Here is an 18,612-nt window from a genome sequence, read left to right on the forward strand (position 1 = left end):
CAAATATACAATAAGACAAACCAAAAGATCACACTACAAAACCAAAATAGGCCCAGACTACAAAGACACTCATAAACTTTTCCAACTTGTGAATAAACTACTGGACACCACACCAGTTACCACAACCAACACAGACATCCCATCAGCAGTCAACCTTGCTAAATACTTCAATGAGAAAATTATAAAATTACGACTCACGTTACCACAACACCACAGATCATGAAAAATTCATTGACGGTCTGGACCCAATCCCCGATGAATACCCAGCAGACCGAATCTGGACAAACTTCGATCCACTGACCGACAAAATCGTCACCCTATCAAAAGATTCGCCAAATCCCATTGCAAACATGACATATGTCATATTTTCCTTGCTTCCTCCCTCCTCCTTTTCCTCCCCTGTTCCGTATAAACTACCCCCTTCCACCCGCCTATACTTCACCTTCAATCTCCACTCACTTCCACCTTGATAACACATTCCCTCCCTTTCCTTCTCGGATATCTTTCTGGATTACCAGCGTGACAACAAAGTCCCCCCTTACCACCCTAACTGTCCTTCTCCGCCCCATCTTCATTACCATCACAACCCCCACAAGTATTATGCCATCTCTCTCATTCATCCCAAGTTTTCACTTCCCCAACACTTCCATTCACCTGTCTTCCAAACTCAAAGTCCATAACTGTCATCCACTCTTGTATAATTACGCAGTATGAACCTCAGCCTACATCCTTCTGCATCCTAGTGGCTTGTTTCACCTCCCAGTGTTGACCTCTTCTCCTCATACCCGGCATCTTCACCGCCTGCCACCGCAACTGCGCCAATCATTGTGCAGACTTTGCTGGGTTGGCTTTGGTCATGTAATCAACAGCCCCTCCTGGAGTAATTGCTATGCTTCCTGGATAGTTGTTACTGTCTTATGACTGCCCCCAATTGTTATCAGTAGTCCAAAGGGGAAAAGTCACTTCTAGTTTGACCAGCACATCCTTAAACTCTCTCCTCTGCTGCAATGTGATGTCTGGGGTTTCCCTCATCCCCCTCTTCTCCAGAGTTCATCACCTCTCTAAGTGCATTACACCACCTCCTCAGCATCGTGAAACTCCTCTGTGTCTGGACTTCCCCTGATGCACACATCATTTCTCCTGGACGTATTCTTGAGGTCCTCAATGCACCCCAGCAAGTCCAGGTATTTTTTCTGCATTTCTTTTGTTGCTGTTTAGAGATCCACAATACAACTCCTCCTGTTCTCCTACCCTCTGCTCCACATCCTCTATGCGGTTAGCCAATTTCACTATGGCCTTCCTGATGATCTTAATGTCCTCCTTTTTTCTCCACTCCACCGACTGAAAAACACTCTTGACATCAGCCTCCCACTCTTGGAAGTTTCCTTTAGTAGGGTCAGAATACTCCCCAACAGTTTGTCTCTGCTGCTGGTCTAAGGGCAGAGCTTCATTCTCTGATATACTCTCTCCTGACTCCAACTGGATTGCCATCATTGCACCACGTGCGCACTTAACGCTCCTTTTTCACACTCAGGCTGCTAATCGTGCAACCTCTGATCGCTTCTTGGCTGGCATAACTGCAAAAAAGGGTCCCAAAAAACAATAAGGCAAACGATCTGCAAAATCCAATATGGAAAAAGAAGCCAGCAGATCAATATAACATCAGAAAGATTTTATTGAAGATACCGTATGTAAACAAATTACCCGAAACAGGCCGTGTTTCGCCCACCAAGGGCTGCGTCAGGGGCTAATTTGAAACCTTCTGAAAGGAGCAACTCTAAAAACAGAAAACTTGTGATGTATAATAGATTGGAAAAAACCAGCTCATTCAGCAGATGCCTAAAATGATGTGACTCTTAACACAACGCAAGCATATGCGCTACTGTCAAACCTGGAAAAAAAAAAAAAAAAAAAAAAGAGTCACATCATTTTAGGCATCTGCTGTATGAGCTGGTTTTTTCCAATCTATTATACACCACAAGTTTTCCGTTTTTAGAGTTGCTCCTTTCAGAAGGTTTCAAATTAGCCCCTGACGTCGGGTTATCCCCCTCCTCAGAAGGCAGGGTGAACTCATCTGCCAAATCCAATGATTCTGAGGGACAGCCTGGAGACAAAACCATGCCATCTGTGTCAGATAGCTCCTTGGTATCCAAAATCTCCACCCGGGGAACATTTTGGCAGGAAAGACTGAGAGGCTGCAGCAACCGAAATTTCCTGAAGAAGAGATGGGGCTGCCTGAAGAAAAGCTCCTGACTTCTTCAGAAGAAAGGCATTGTGCATTAATAAAACAAAATCCGGGAAAAAAGGAACTGAAAGGGACTCCCCTGCTTCCTCTAAATTGCTTTCCTCCATCAGAGCCTGAGCCACAGAAGCGCGCTGTGCCTCCTGTCAACCGCCACCTGCGGAGCTGGTCGCGCCTGAGAGGATAAAATGGCGCCCGCCGACGAGCGCTGCACTAACTGCCCGAGGAAACCGCCGAAACTATCCCCTGTGCTTCTGACTCACCGGATGCCTGAGGGGAACCTCCGTCGCGCAGAACACCCACTGTGGGCTGACGGCGGCATGACTCACACTCCCCCCGACGCTGTTCTCCGGCCCCCGCACTGGAGCAGCGCTTAGCCACCTCAGAAGACACTAACATGCTCCACAAATGCCTGCCCCTCAAACAGACTCGGCAGCCCGTCTAGCAAATCCATATGACTAAACAAAAACAAAGTCTCTTAAAGAAACACTTACTTTTTTTTTTTTTTACTCAGGAGAGAAAGGCAACACCCGATCAGGCCCATAGCCCCGGGCGACGGAGGAAAGGTAGGGGGAGACTGGGAGGGACCTGACACCATCAGGTGTACACCAGAAACTACAAACAGCCATTCAACTGTGCTAAACTAGGCCCAAAGGACACCAGTAGCCAGATCAAACCAGAGCTACACAGAGATGTCCCTCCACCTGCTGGACAGAGAGAATACTGAGGTTTACTTGGCTGCACAGATCCACATATAGCAAACCTTGGAGGTTCTCTCTATCTCCACCTGCTAGTAGAGGGACACAACCCACAAGTCTCTGGATTGATCTGTGGGACGCTATGGAAATACCGGTTTAAAGTTTCAAAGTTTTGACTACAAAACTTGTGCAGCTCTGACACTGCATGTAGTTAGGTTAAATGGTTCACACTTTTGAATTCATTTAGGCTACTTCTTTTTCAAAATGTAGTCAGTGCCACTAGGATTTCAGCATCTTAAACCATATGAGCTTCTAGCCCAGTTTGTGCCTGCTCTTACCACACTCACTACTGTTTATAATTGCAGGAAAGACAATAAAGGCTTCATACACCACTCTCTCCTCATTAAGACCCACCCTCTCATCTACAATCCAGACTTTGCAGCAGCAGGCTATCACACAATAACTGAAATGTTCTGGCCCCAGACTGTGACCAGTGCTATTGTACCAAACCCTTACAATCCTGATGAAGTGAAAGCTGTTCCAGGACTTAAAAACAGATGTTTTGGATGGTGTACTGTATGCTGGCACACTGCTTAGATTTGAGGCAGTGCTGGCCCAATTTTTCCAATCTAGTTTTTAAGCTAACAAAGGTATTTTTGGCAAGCTAGTTTCATACCTTTTTTCTTGGCCTAAGTTTCTCTCTCCACTCTTTCAGTTCTTGGCTGTGCTCCTCATCTAATTCTTTTAGCTTCTGAGTTTCATGCTCAATTAATAGATGGCATTTTTCATTCTGTAAATGTAGACTCAAAGTTAATACTTCTACGTAAAATAAAAACGAGTTATATAATGGAAAGTGGCAGCAATCATCAGCCTAATTACTTTCAAATACAGATAATCCTCTCTGTGTATTTTACTTTAGTCTATCAGCTACTCAACCATACATTGGGCATCTGTTTTCACATTAATAGCTAGACATACTAAAATGCTTTACCATGTTAATGCATATCAATGCAATTAAAGTGCACTATTGGTAAAAATAGGCCCCATGCAGAAAATGAGACCTGTAGTAAGTAAAGCACATTAATGCATGGTAACGCAGAAGCACATTTTAGTAAATCTAGCCCTAAGTTTGATATTAGGTGCTTAGACTGGGAGTCACATTTAAATAGGATTTTTACTATAAAAAGTACAAAATGTAAGAAATCAACAAAATATGACTCTCTGTGTTATTATAGCACATATGTAAAGAAAACTACATATAATAAATGTAACCCTAAGCATTACAATTATGCATCAGAACATTAGAGGAAATAAGAAAAGCCTTGAAAATGGACAGTGTAAAGCACTCAATTTGGTTATGACGTGCTATACTGTTAAACCACAAGTTTAGCAGATTTCTCTCTCTCTCTCTCTATACATACATATATATATATATATATATATATATATATATATATATATATATATATATATATATATATATATATATATATATAGTGTGTGTGCATATGTGTTTTTGAACTAATAAATCTTATATAAATACATTACTGATATGTGTTTCACAGACCCTTCATATATTTTACCTGCAGCTGCTGTAACTCCTTGATGTTGGTATCACATTGCAGATGAAGGTCTCTCATTTGATTTTCATGTTTCTGATGCTGCGCCAGCCTCTCATTTTTCTGTCTTTTCTCTTCTTGAGCAGCAAACTACATATAAAATATAAAACAACTAAAAGAATTGCATCTGATATTTTCAAGAGTGAATTCTACTCAATAACTGACAAATAATTTCAAACTAAAGTTGAACCACTTCCTCCAGATGTGAACCCTATAACTAATTTAAATTTGTATTTATTTTTATTCCTTATAAACAATAAGTACTTCAATCCTGCAAGGTCCTATAAGAGTTCTATGTAGTTTACAATTTAAAGATGCTGGGCATTCCCAGGAAAACTATAATTATGTCTAAAAGTTGTGTATTTATAATGCATTATTAGAATGATTTATTAAAAAGACAAGTTTTACAAGCCATTCTAAAGGAATTATAAGTGAGTTTCCTAATATTCAATAGTAAAGAATTCCATCAGAAGGTGGATTGGAATGAAAACAAACCACTGAATACCGTTTTGTAAACTATTTGTTTGGGACTTAGATATTGTAACAATAAAGGAAGCCTATCAGATAGAGCCCTATTCTTGTAAGTAAGATTAAGAAGGCTTGCCAAACACTCTGGAAGAAACCATGGAGAATAAGGTAGGCCATGGTGTGCAGTATGTGGGCCTTATTAGAGAGCCAAAGCAGGGTCAGCAGATGTGAGAAAGCCAATTCAAACCTGGATGATCTATATATCAGCCAAACTACTATATTCTGAAGTATCTGCAGGTTTTTAGTCAATCCTTCAGTTAGTCTTATGAATATAGCATTACAATAATCAATGTGATATAATAGTAGTGTTTAGGCAATAAGTCTGAAGGTGGTGTAATTTCCTCATTGTATAAAATACCTTGCTTATCACCAATTTGATATGTGGCTCAAATGCAAGGTATTTGTCGAAAATTATACCAAGAATTTTCAATTGTTTTTCTAAAGTAAACATAATGTTATTTATCATTAGTTTGTTCCAAATAAAGTTTGAAAGATTTTCATAAAACTAATTCCCAAAAGCTATTGAAGCAGGTACTTTCAAGTACATAGATATTCTATACTGGAGAGCTCACAATCGAAGTTTGTATCTAAGGAGTTGCAGTGGGATTTGAATGGTGCCTCTCTGGGTCTTAGCTTGCAGCTCCAACCATTAGGCTATTCCTCCACTCCATTTGTTCAGCTGTGTCCTAGCACATAACTAACTAGAAAGAAGTATTTCAGAAAGCTATTTACTGGAATTTTATTATAAGGAAATATCACCACCTATTAAAACTGACAAGTGAGGCAAATGCTCCAACCAGTCAGCTTCAAAACAAGATACAATCCGCTTCCTTCCAGCAGTCCCTTAATTCTGTCCATAAGGGTGTTTTTTCAGTGGCAATAGAGTGTTGGTGATAGACATGAGATCTGAAGGAATGGTTGTGTGTGGGCTGAGCGATGAGGATTGGGATGCTCTACCACGGGAATCCTCTGGGGACCACGACCAAGAGCTTCTGATTACTCAGGAAAACTTTCAAAAATATTTTCAGGAATTGAAGTGGTTTGGCAGAGGTTAAAGAGGAAATGGTGGATGATCAATATGACTAGGCCACGGTGCAGAAGACCTAAACCCAGCTTGATGTGAAGTCTGATAAAACTGCTGCAATGCGCACAACTATAACAGATCTAAAGGAGGTCAAGAAACAGATCACAAAAAAGCTAGAGAGCACTGAAAACAGGCTACGGCACGATAACCTACGTAAAAGAGGAGTTCCGGATTGCAAGGAGAGTGCTATTAAAATATGGGAAGTTGCCCTGGCCTCCATGGAATACCCTGTGATAACATCAAGGTCAAACCAGATTGGGCACACTAAACCTTGAAGAAAGCCAAAATGAATGCACTGAGAGAAACTGTGATGTGTGTGCATTAATCACAGTCAAAGAGATCACTGCAAGTAGGATGCACTTGCTGAATGTGTTTTAGCGGGAAAGCAATCAGTTCAATTTTTTTCCCCAACTTATTATCTATAACTTTGAAATGGAGAGAATTTAAAGAAGTCATGGCTAAGTTAGGTATCACTGACATGACACAGCAGCTTTTAAACTAGAATGGGGGGCAGCCAACAGTTGCTCGGGAGCATATGACTCGAAGTGGGGTATCCTTGAAGGATACTATTAGAACATGACATTTAGGGAATCCCAACAGACAGTTTTCAAAAATGGTGAAACAAAACTGGGAGTGTTCAAAGGGAAAAGCAGAGTAAAGAAAGCAAATTATCCCCATCAACTTCTAAGCAGCTTGTACATGCAGGGAATAAACACAATTTGAAGTGTCTGTATACAAATGGTAGAAGCCTAAAAAATAAGTTGGGACAGTTGACTATATAGCACAAAATGAGGATGGTAGATATAATAGGAGTCTCTGAGATCTGATGGAAGGAGGAGAATCAATGGGACACTTATCAGAATATATATTTTATCACAGAGAAAAAGTGGATCAAATTGGAAGGGCGGGGGGGGGGGGGGTGTTATGCTATATGTTAAAGAGGAAATTGAGTCAAACAAAATAAGCATTCTGCATGAAACAGATAGCAGTCTGGAGTCCTTATGGATACAAATTCCATGTGTGAAGGAAGAGGGCATACGGGTAGGACTATACTACTGTCTGCCAGGACAGAACAAACAGATGAAAAAATGTTAATAGAAATTAGGAAAGCTGGCAAATTGGGCAACTAGTGAGATAAAAATTCCTAGATATAATAAATGACTGCTTCTTAGAGCAGCTAGTCCAGGAACCAACAAGAGGGGGAGCTATTTTAGATCTAGTCCTTAATGAAGTGGTTCCCAAACTTGATCCTGGAGGCACCCCAGGCCAGTCAGGTTTTCAGGATACTCACAATGAAACTTCATGAGAGAGATTTGCATGCGCTACCTTCCACTGCATGCAAATCTCTCTCAAGAATATTAATTGTGGGTATCCTGAAAACCTGACTGGCTGGGGTGCCTCCAGGACCAAGTTTGGGAACCACTGCCTTACTGGAATGCAGGGCTTAGTACGAGAGGTAATGGTGTTGGGTCCTCTGGGAAACAATTATCATAACATGATCAAATTTGAGCTAATATCTTGGAGTGAAGTCACTAAGGAAATCTATTGTAGCAGCATTTAATTTTCGAATTGATGACTATGATAAAATGAGGAAAATGGTTAAGGGTTTTAAATCAGGCATGGACATTGTTTAAAAATACCATCTTGGAAGCTCAGACCAAATGTATACCACGTATTAATAAAGGTAGAAAGAAGAGCAAACAAGAGCCAACATCATTAAAAGGTGAAGTGAAAGAAGCTATTAGAGCCAAAAGAACATCTTTAAAAAATCCAAAAAGGATCCAAATGAAGAAAATAAGAAGCAACTGTTCCCTTAGGAACAGTTCAAGCATAGAAAGGCATATACACAACATAAGCAATTGGCAAGTTAAATGCAAAGCATTGATAAAGAAGGTAAAAAAAAGTATATGAAGGAGACACCTGCCACAGAAACAGGTAGATCAGGTACATCAGAAGCAGAATGCCTGCGAGGGAATCCATGGGACTGAAAGATCATCAAGGAGTAAAAGGAGTGGTCATGGAGGGCAAGATCACAACAGAGACACTGAATTAATTCTTTACTTTGGTCTTTACTGAAGATGTAGCGAAGATACATACCTGTCGCAGGTATTCTCAGAGGACAGCAGGCTGATTGTTCTCACGACTGGGTCGGCGTCCACGGCGGCCCAGGAACGGAAATCTTCCATAGCAACAAAAAAGTTTGCCAGAGCCTTCCAGCGCGCAGGGCGCGCGCTGCGCACATGCGCAACCATCTTCCCGCCCTGCTCAGTTAGATAAGAAAGGAATAACAAGGAGGACAACTCCAAAAGGGGAGGTGGGCAGGTTTGTGAGAACAATCAGCCTGCTGTCCTCAGAGAATACCTGCTACAGGTATATATCTTCGCTTTCTCCAAGGACAAGCAGGCTGCTTGTTCTCACGACTGGGGTATCCCTAGCACCCAGGCTCACTCAAAACAACAAAGAAAGATCAATTGGGCTTCGCAACGGCGAGGACATTACAAGGATTGACCTACGAACTAGAACATCTGAGAGTGCAGCCTGGAACAGAATAAAAATTGGCCTAGGGGGGTGGAGTTGGATTCTAAATCCCGAACAGATTCTGCAGCACCGACTGCCCAAACCGACTGTTGCGTCAGGTATCCTGCTGAAGGTAGTAGTGAGATGTGAATGTGTGGATTGATGACCACGTTGCAGCCTTGCAAATCTCTTCAATAGTAGCTGACGGTTAGCTTGACGGAGTTTAAAAAGGGGTTAGACAGATTCCTAAAGGACAAGTCCATAGACCGCTATTAAATGGACTTGGAAAAATTCCGCATTTTTAGGTATAACTTGTCTGGAATGTTTTTACGTTTGGGGAGCGTGCCAGGTGCCCTTGACCTGGATTGGCCACTGTCGGTGACAGGATGCTGGGCTAGATGGACCTTTGGTCTTTCCCAGTATGGCACTACTTATGTACTTATGTACTTATGACTTCAAGTGGGCCACCGACGCTGCCATGGCTCTAACACTATGAGCCGTAACATGACCCTCAAGAGTCAGCCCAGCTTGGGCATAAGTGAAGGAAATGCAATCTGCTAGCCAATTGGAAATGGTGCATGTCCCGACTCTGACTCCCCTTCTGTTGGGATCAAAAGAAACAAACATTTAGGCGGCCTTTCTGAAGGGGCTTGTCCGCTCCACATAAAAGGCCAATGCTCTCTTGCAGTCCAAGGTGTACAACTATGAAGACGGGGAAAAAATGTTGGCAAGACAATTGACTGGTTCAGATGGAACTTAGGGTGAGTGCGGAGGACTACTCTGTTGTGATGAAACTTGAGGTAAGGAGCATGCACTACTAAGGCTTGAAGTTCACTGACTCTACGAGCTGAAGTAACAGCCACCAAGAAAATGACCTTCCAGGTGAAGTACTTCAGATGGCAGGAATTCAGTGGCGCAAAAGGAGGCTTCATCAGCTGGGTGAGAACAACGTTGAGATCTCATGACACTGGTGGAGGTTTGACGGGGGCTTTGACAAAAGCAAACCTCTCATGAAGCAAACAACTAAAGGCTGTCCAGAGATAGGCTTACCTTCTACATGATATTGAAATGCACTAATTGCACTAAGATGAACTCTTACGGACTTGGTCTTTACACCAGACTCTGACAAGTATAGAAGGGTCTGTGTAGGACAAGAGCGAGGATCTAGGGCCTTGCTGTCACACCAGATGGCAAACCTCCTCCATTTGAAAGAGTAACACCTCTTCGTGGAATTTTTCCTGGAAGCAAGAAAGACTCGGGAGACACGCTCAGAAAGAACCAAGGAGGCGAAGTCTATGCCCTCAACATCCAGGCCATGAGAGCCAGAGACTGGAGGTTGGGATGCAGAAGCACCCCCTCGTTCTGAGTGATGAGTATTGGAAAACATTCAAATCTCCACAGTTCTTCGGAAGACAACTCAGAAGAGGAAGGAACCAAATCGGACGCGGCAAAAAGGGAGCAATCAGAATCGTGGTTCCGCAATCTTGCTTGAGTTTCAGCAAGGTCTTCCCCACTAGAGGTATGGGGAGGATATGCGTACAGAAGGCCGTTCCCCCAATGAAGGAGAAAAGCATCTGACACTAGTTTGTCGTGGGCCTGAAAACAGAATTGAAGGACCTTGTGATTGATCTGAGTGGCGAAAAGATCCACCAAGGGGGTGCCCCACTCTTGGAAGATCTTGCGCACTATGTGTGAGTTGAGCGACCACTCATGAGGTTGCATGATCCTGCTCAACCTGTCGGCCAGACTGTTGTTTACTCCTGTCAGATACGTGGCTTGGAGATACATTCCGAAACGGCGAGCCCAAAGCCACATCTGGACGGCTTCCTGACACAGGGGGCAAGATCCGGTGCCCCCCTGCTTGTTGATGTAGTACATGGCAACCTGACTGTCTCTGTGAATTTGAATAATTTGATTGGACAGCCGATCTCTGAAAGCCTTTAGAGCGTTCCAGACCGCTCGCAACTCCAGGAGATTGATCTGAAGACCTGATTCCTGGAGGGACCAAGCTCCTTGAGTGTGGAGCCCACCTACATGAACTCCCCACCCCAGGAGAGATGCATCTGTTGTCAGCACTTTTAGAGGCTGAGGAATTTGGAAGGGACGTCCCAAGGTCAAATTGGATCAAATTGTCCACCACTGAAGGGAATTGTGAAAGTCGGTGGACAGCTGGATCGCATCCTCTAGATTCCCTGCAGCTTGATACCACTGGGAAGCTAGGGTCCGTTGAGCAGATCTCATGTGAAGACGAGCAATGGGTGTCACATGAACTGTGGAGGCCATATGGCCTAGAAGTCTCAACATCTGCCGAGCTGTGATACGTTGAGACGCTCTGGCCATGGAAACTAGAGAGAGAAGATTGTCTGCTCTCGTCTTGGGGAGATAGGCGCGAACCGTCTGTGAATCCAGCAGAGCTCCAATAAATTCCAGTCTTTGAACAGGAAGAAGATGGGACTTGGGGTAATTTATAACAAACCCGAGTAGCTCCAGCAGTTGAATAGTTATCTGCATGGACTGTAGAGCTCCTGCCTCTGAGGTGTTCTTTACCAGCCAATCGCTGAGATAAGGGAACACATGCACTCCCAGTCTGCGTAGCGACGCTGTAACTACTGCCAGGCATTTTGTAAAGACCCTGGGTGCAGACGCGAGACCAAAGGGTAGTACACAATACTGAAAATGCTGTGTTCCCAGACAAAATTGAAGATACTTCCTGTGAGCTGGAGGTATCGGGATGTGTGTATAAGCATCCTTTAAGTCCAGAGAGCATAGCCAATCATTTTTCTGAATCATGGGAAAAAGGGTGCCCAGGGAAACCATTCTGAACTTTTCTTGGACCAGGTATTTGTTCAGGGCCCTTAGATCTAGGATGGGACGCATCCCCCCTGTCTTCTTTTGCACAAGGAAGTACCTGGAATAGAATCCAAGCCCTTCCTGCCCTGGTGGAACGGGCTCGACCGCATTGACACTGAGAAGGGCGGTGAGTTCCTCTGCAAGTACCTGTCTGTACTGGAAACTGAAGGACTGAGCTCCTGGTGGGCAATTTGGAGGTGTAGAAATCAAATTGAGGGAGTATCCTAGCCGGACTATTTGAAGAACCCACCGATCGGAGGTTATGAGAGGTCAGCTTTGGTGAAAAAATTTTAGCCTCCCTCCGACCGGCAGATCATCCGACACAGACACTTTTATAGCAGCTATGCTCAACTGGAGCCAGTCAAAAGCCCGTACCTTGCTTTTGCTGGGGAGCTGCGGGGCCTGTCTAGGCGCACGGTGTTGACGAGAACGAGCGCGCTGGGGCTGAGCCTGAGAAGGCTGTCGAGAAGGTGGATTGTACCTACGCATATTGTAAGCATAGGGAGCAGTCCTCCTTCCCCTGAAAAACGTCTATCTGATGAGGTAGATGCTGAAGGCGACCGGTGGGAGAGGTTGTCGAGGGCGGTTTCCTGCTGGTGGAGCTGCTCGACCACCTGCTCGACTTTCTCGCCAAAAATATTATCCCCCTGGCAAGGAACATCCGCAAGCCGCTGCTGGACTCGACTGTCCAGGACAGCGGCACGCAGCCATGAGAGTCTGCGTATCACTATACCTTGAGCAGCGGATCTGGATGCAACACCAAAAGAGTCATAAGCACCCCTGGACAGGAATTTACGACACACCTTCAGCTGCCTGACCACCTCCTGAAAAGGCCTGGTGTGCTCCGGAGGGAGCTTGTTCACCAAGTTCGCCAGTTGCTTCACATTGTTCCGCATGTGGATGCTCGTGTAGAACTGGTACGACTGAATCTTGGACACGAGAATGGAGGAATGTTAGGCCTTCCTCCCAAAAGAGTCCAGGGTTCTAGATTCTCGTCCCGGGGGCGCCGAGGCAAAATCTCTAAAACTCTAAAATCTCTTGAGAGCAAAATCCACAACCATAAAGTCGTGAGGGTAACTCAGGTTCTCCGTGAATCCGATATTGGGACTCAGCTTTTTTGGGAATGGTGGGATTACTTAGTGGTTTCACCCAGTTCCTAAGCAATGTCTCCTTAAGGACATTATGCAAAGGGACAGTGGATGACTCCTTAGGTGGAGAAGGATAGTCAAGGACCTCGAGCATCTCAGTCCTGGGCTCATCCTCAGATACCACAGGGAAGGGAATAGCCACAGACATTTCACGCGCAAATGAAGAAAGGCTCTCCGGGGGGGGGGGGGGGGGAGCTTTCTTTCTGGTGAAGGAGTAGGATCCAAGGGAAGACCACAAGACTCCTCAATGAGAAATATCTAGGATCCTCTCCTCTTCATCCCACAAGGCATCCTCCTCGGTGTCGGACTGAAACCACAATACTGTCCCTTTTGAGTTAAGTGAAAGCCTTTGATAGAATTAATCATTCTTTGCTGTTGCATAGCCTATCCCTGTTGAGACTTTGGGGTACAGTATTTTTGTGGCTCTCATCTATTTTGAGATATAGATCACAAGCAGTAATTAGAAAAGGGATGGTGTCTAGATCAACACAACGTAGAGATCAATATTACTCTCATTGCTGTTTAATCTCCAAGTTCATTAGTCCCCTTGATAGAGTTATCTGAAGTTTTTTGTTATTTATTTGCTGATGATATTCAGCTGGGGATAGAAGTTGGGGAGTGATCAGAGTATAGCTTTGGAGGTTACATGATTGGCATGGTTTTGGAAATCAAAACTTAAGTTGAATGTAACAAGTCAGACTGTGGAGACAGTCCATTAACAAAACTGTAGGGAAGTAAGTATTTTGGGAGTCCTTTCAAGATCAAGACATGCCCTTTCATGATCAGATATCAGGGGTAGTGAAGGTATCATTTTCCAGTTTCAAGTTGCTTTGCCATCTAAGACCCTTTGTGGAACAGAAGGTCCTAACAATTTTGGTCCATGCTTTTAAAACAACTAGGCTGGACTACTGTGTCTATACTGTGGGCTGCCAAATAATTAATTTAAAAAGCACCTACAGTTCGTTCACAGTTTGGCACATGAAACTACTTACCCACATTTCTGTTTTGACTGCCTTACAGTGGAATTTTGTATTCTATTTAATATTTCCTTCATTTTTTAGAATATATATTGCAGTGGACCTTAACAGTTAAGATTATTGCAGCCGTATGTACCATCAAGCAATCCTAGATCTTCCTAGCAGTTACAGATAATTCCAAGTTGGGTGCAATATATGATTAATCGAGCTTTTGCAGTTGAAAGCTACATCCCTAGAATTTACTACCATTAGAGATGTGAAAGGACAGAATCTACAATATGTAATTTAAGAAGGCATGGCTGTTTGGTCAGTGGATTGAATAAGATTATGTATACAGATAATACTGTTAGGGGATTTTTTATGGGGGGGAGGGGTTGGTGTTAACTAGTGAGGGGAAGGGTAATTGGTGTACTTGTGTTTTGTATTTTAACCTGCTTGGTGAGGTGCTATTGGAAATAAGATTTTTTTAAAATTGCGATCCAATTCAGGGCTTATTTAGCCATAAGCAAGATATTAAATTTAATAAAGGTTATATTTACAAGAAATGTGATCATTTTCTAGGAAAGATAAGACTTTACTAAGAGACTTGAAAATAATTTAGTAGTAAAAAAAAGAAAAAAAAAGTAATTTTGTAGACAATTTGGCTGCTATTCACATGAACTAAACGGTCTAAGTGAGGCTGCTACTCAAACAACAAAGAAACCCTGAACAGTGTAATAGCAATAACACATGGAGGCAGTTCTACAGCAGGGCATCAATATTTAGGTGCCATATTTCCACAGGTAGTGAGCTTACTCTATGGGCATGCTTAAATGCAGCACTTACATGCATAACTTACAGTATCCCTGTAAGTTAAGCCATAAATGTCAGCCCCGCTTATGCTCTATCCATGCCCCTCCTTCATGAACACTCCCTAACCCATTTTAGTGTGCAATTATAGAACACTGGTTAGGTACGTTACTACCATGCACACATGTAAGTGTACACTTACTCACGTGAATGGAACTTAAATTTAGGCAAACAGTTATAGAATGAGGAGGTGTATTTAAATTTTTAAAAAGGATGATCTTGAAATAAGAATATGGTAACAAAATACTAAAATATGAACTCGAAGGGCTTAAAGTACTCAAGTGATATTTATGTCATTGAACTCTTTCTTGAAATATTTCAAAAGACTCCCCCTTTTCATAACCATATAAACATTTAAAAAATGTTTTTACTAAATTTGCAACACTCACATACTTTTCCTTTTTTAAGTTATATAGCTTCTCTTGTACTTTGAAATGTTTTACCTGCTTAATCTTTTCTCGATCCTGCTCTGGAGAGCCAGCAGAATTAATTCTTAAGCTCTTTTTAAACATGGCCATGCGTGTCTTTGCATCACTGCGCTGGATTTTTGGTAGCCTTGTTTTCTCTTGAGTTTGTTTGTTCTTTAATTCCTCAATAAGCCTCTGATTGTACCTCTGCATTTGTTCCATTTCCTTAAAAAAAAGAAAAAGTACACCAATGGAGAATTGAAGCAACAAATCCATTTTACTTAAAATGGAAGCAATGCTTGTTGACCAAATTTTTAATCCTATATTCTATGTGCAGAGACTAGAAAAATATTAATGTTGTCTTTTTCACCAGTGCGGTCACTTCAGTACAAATGAGGCGGGAAATAGAGTAAGCAAATAAGATAAACAATCTAAACATTAATCTACAAGACTTGTGTCTTGAGACTTGGCCCATTGTAACACATATGTTATAAAGACTGAAAGGGCTGAAAAGAATGAAGTTGCTTACCTTTGACACGGCTATAATTGGAGGGAGCTAGAGTCAGAACAATTATTACCAAACTTTGGAGTTTTGTGTCATGCTCTGCAAAATACGTGTGAGATGTCTTACAAAATGGCCCTCCCTTCAGTTTTCTAGGTTGCCACAATTTGGAGACAACTCCTTTAGGGAAGCAGGAGGGCTCTGTGAAGACTGATATGCTACTGTCCTGAAAGAACACTCCTTACTGGTAAGCGAACTTTGAGGAATTCCTAGCTACAGGCTGTCTTCTAATTTGTGGTGGGGGAGGGGACAGAAAAAAAGAAAATAAGTAGTCAATGGTTTAAAAACACCACAAATTTGTTCGTATTGGTGACAGGTCATTTCCTATATTGATCTCTTCTGTTCCTGGAAACCAAGCAGACTCAATTATGCTGTGGATGCATTTTTGCTGGACTGGAGTGCCAGGCTACTATGTTTTTGATCAATCTTGCTGATACCCTTGATTCAAAATGTGATGACAGAATAATCCTCACTGCCTCATCAAGTTTGGTTTCCCTGTTCATCCACTCTAGCAATGGAGTGACCAAGGTGGCTGGAATTCCACCTGTAGCTGAACTGCAAGAAAAGGTCTTCCACCCAAATATCCAATCACTTGCTCTAAACAGCCGGGACAACACTGAATGCCAACTAGTATCTTCACTCTATTTATCTCAAATTATGACTACATTTTTAAAAAGCCTGAGGCCCTGCAGTGTGAGAGTCTGTGCCTCCCAATTACAGAGACTCTCAATGACATCTTAAAAGCATCAAAGGTTCATAGATCATGTGTTTCCCGTACTCTTTGCTCCTGCCCACTGGTTACTGGGGTTGGCAGATTATTTTTCTCAAGCTAAGTCTGCCCATCTCCTCAATTTAACATACAAAAGACTGAATTCTATAAATGTCACCGAAAAATTGGCTTGGGAAAAAAAAAAAAGCCGCGCGCCATTTATAGAATTACTCTTGGTACCAATTTCCACACCATTTATAGAATATGCCTAGTCAGTTTCTGCACCATTTATAGAAGCAATCTACATTCCTGCGCCATTTACCGAATCCATTTAAATATTGGTGGGGTCAGTGGGAAAAATGGCATCCAGATGTAAGCAGCCAAACTTTAGTGATGCTGACACCCTGCTGTTAGCCAGGTTCTTCCTAAGGAAGGAAAAGTGGTATTCCATCCTCCCAGGCCACAGGAAGAGATCCTACCTGAGATACAGGAGGGCCTGGGAGCAGCTGACAGTGCAATTTAATGCACAAGCCTCCTTCCCCAGAGATATAAGTACAAAAAGTAAGCAGGGTACTTTGCACAAGTTAAGCTCCTGATTGCATTAGTCAGCTGTACACGGGGCAGTGCAGGGTGAGGTGACTGGCTCTAAGTGACAGTAATCAGTGCTGGGATTGAACTGGCTACTCCTGTATGATCAGTCAAGTGTTCTAAACACTAGGTTACCTCAACCACCCCTCTCCCTCTTTCCCAACTCTTGCCTCTATACAGATGGACTTGAGGAAATGGGGTGGCCACCTACGACAGCACAACCGGGACTTCCTCCAGAGGGTGCGAAATGAGCAGTGGGCCCAGGTAGGTGAGTAACACTGTAGTATCAAATGACCCTCTTCACTTCTTGCTCATCGCTATGGCAGCCACTTGAGTGCAGGCAATCATCTATGGTACCACAACATATACTACTACTACAAATCATTTCTATAGCGCTACCAGTTGTACGCAGCGCTTCACAATTGAACATGAAGAAAAAGACAGTCCCTGCTCAAAAGAGCTTACAATTTAAATCAGAACAGACACACAGGACAAATAAGGGATAAGGGTAGGACAGACGGATAGGAAACAATAGGCAAAGGTTCATCCCTAACCCCCATGGATCAACTTCCAAATGTGCAGGTGATGGAGAGCATAACTGTAAAGCAAAGCTGCTTATCTATAGACGGGATTTTCCGAAGACAGGAGGCATATATTTTCACATGTGGGTGACGTTATCTACGAAGTTTGGTGTAGACACTGCCATAGTGCAGTGTCACTTTAAAACAGTGCACCTGCTGCACATGCATGGGTGCCCTCCAACCTGACGCTCGAGCACTAAAGCTAAGAAGACAACTCCTAGGAGAGGTAGGAGGTATTTGAGAATATATGACTGCGGTCCTCGGAGAACACCTGCTACAGGTAAGTAACTTTGCTTTCTCCAAGGACAAGCAAGCATAATATTCTCGCACGTGGGACTCACTAGCTTCCAGGTTCACAAATGTAATTATAATCTTGGCAACTAAGGAGAAAGTGAGCCTGGTGGAAAAAAGGGCTGGAGGGTGGAGTTGGCATTCAAGTGGTAAAAAAGTAGTAAAAAAAATCGGAAGAACTGCTTGTTCAAACGGGTTATCCCTAGAATACTGCTCCAGACAGTAGCAAGCAGTGAAGGTGTGGATAGAAGATAACTGCCTTGCAAATTTCTTAAATGGAGGCACAGTGGAATGGGCTACTGAAGTCGCCATGGCTGTTACATTGTGAGCAGTGACACAGCCATGAAGGGTCATCCAGCCTGAGTATACATGTAGGAGATACAGTCAGTCAGCCAAGCTGAGATAGTACATTTGGTGATGGTAATCACTAACCTGTTAGGGTCGAAGGATACAAAAAGCTGGGATGACTTCCTATGAGGTTTAGTATGCGCCACATAATATGCTAGAGCACGCTTGCAGTCTAAAATATGCAGTGCTGCATCTCCAGGATAAGAGTGTGGCTTAGGGAAGAAGACGGGAAGTTCAATGGACTGATTCAAGTGGAACTCCGACAAGGACGGTCTTAGGGCGAGGTGACCACATAGGGCCTCGCGCTCAAGGGGCCCCCTGCGGCGTGCCTAAAGTCCCCCCGACTGCCCCGACCGCCCGAGCTCCAGTCCCTCCCTCCCTCTGAACAGTGGCGTAGCAAGAAGGGCAGGGCGGTGGGGGCGGTCCGCCCCGGGTGTCAGCGATCCGACCCACCTACCAGCTCCGTCCTCCTGCCACAACCCTCACTGCCTTAAAAAAAACAATTTGCGAAGCGCCGGAGTAGCAGGCAGCGCCTCGCGTCTGCCCTGCTAGTAAAAATCTCTTCGACGTCGTCGGGCCTTCCCACATTGAGTCCCCGCCCTCCTCTGAGGTAA

At 43.4% G+C, this 18,612-nt stretch overlaps 1 protein-coding gene across 2 annotated transcripts in view; it reads right to left on the bottom strand.

Moving 5' to 3' along the window:
• SLK (STE20 like kinase) overlaps positions 1-18,612 on the bottom strand; it is a 322,672-nt gene that overhangs the window by 16,483 nt on the left and 287,577 nt on the right. For both annotated transcript variants that reach the window (XM_030202789.1, XM_030202788.1), the window contains 3 exons: positions 14,956-15,144; positions 4,524-4,649; positions 3,617-3,730 (listed from right to left, as the gene is read on the bottom strand). In XM_030202789.1, coding sequence (XP_030058649.1) covers positions 3,617-3,730; positions 4,524-4,649; positions 14,956-15,144 — 429 coding nt within the window. The remainder of the gene's footprint in view (positions 1-3,616; positions 3,731-4,523; positions 4,650-14,955; positions 15,145-18,612) is intronic.

Source organism: Microcaecilia unicolor, chromosome 5, assembly GCF_901765095.1.
Source record: "Microcaecilia unicolor chromosome 5, aMicUni1.1, whole genome shotgun sequence".
NCBI lineage: Eukaryota > Metazoa > Chordata > Amphibia > Gymnophiona > Siphonopidae > Microcaecilia > Microcaecilia unicolor.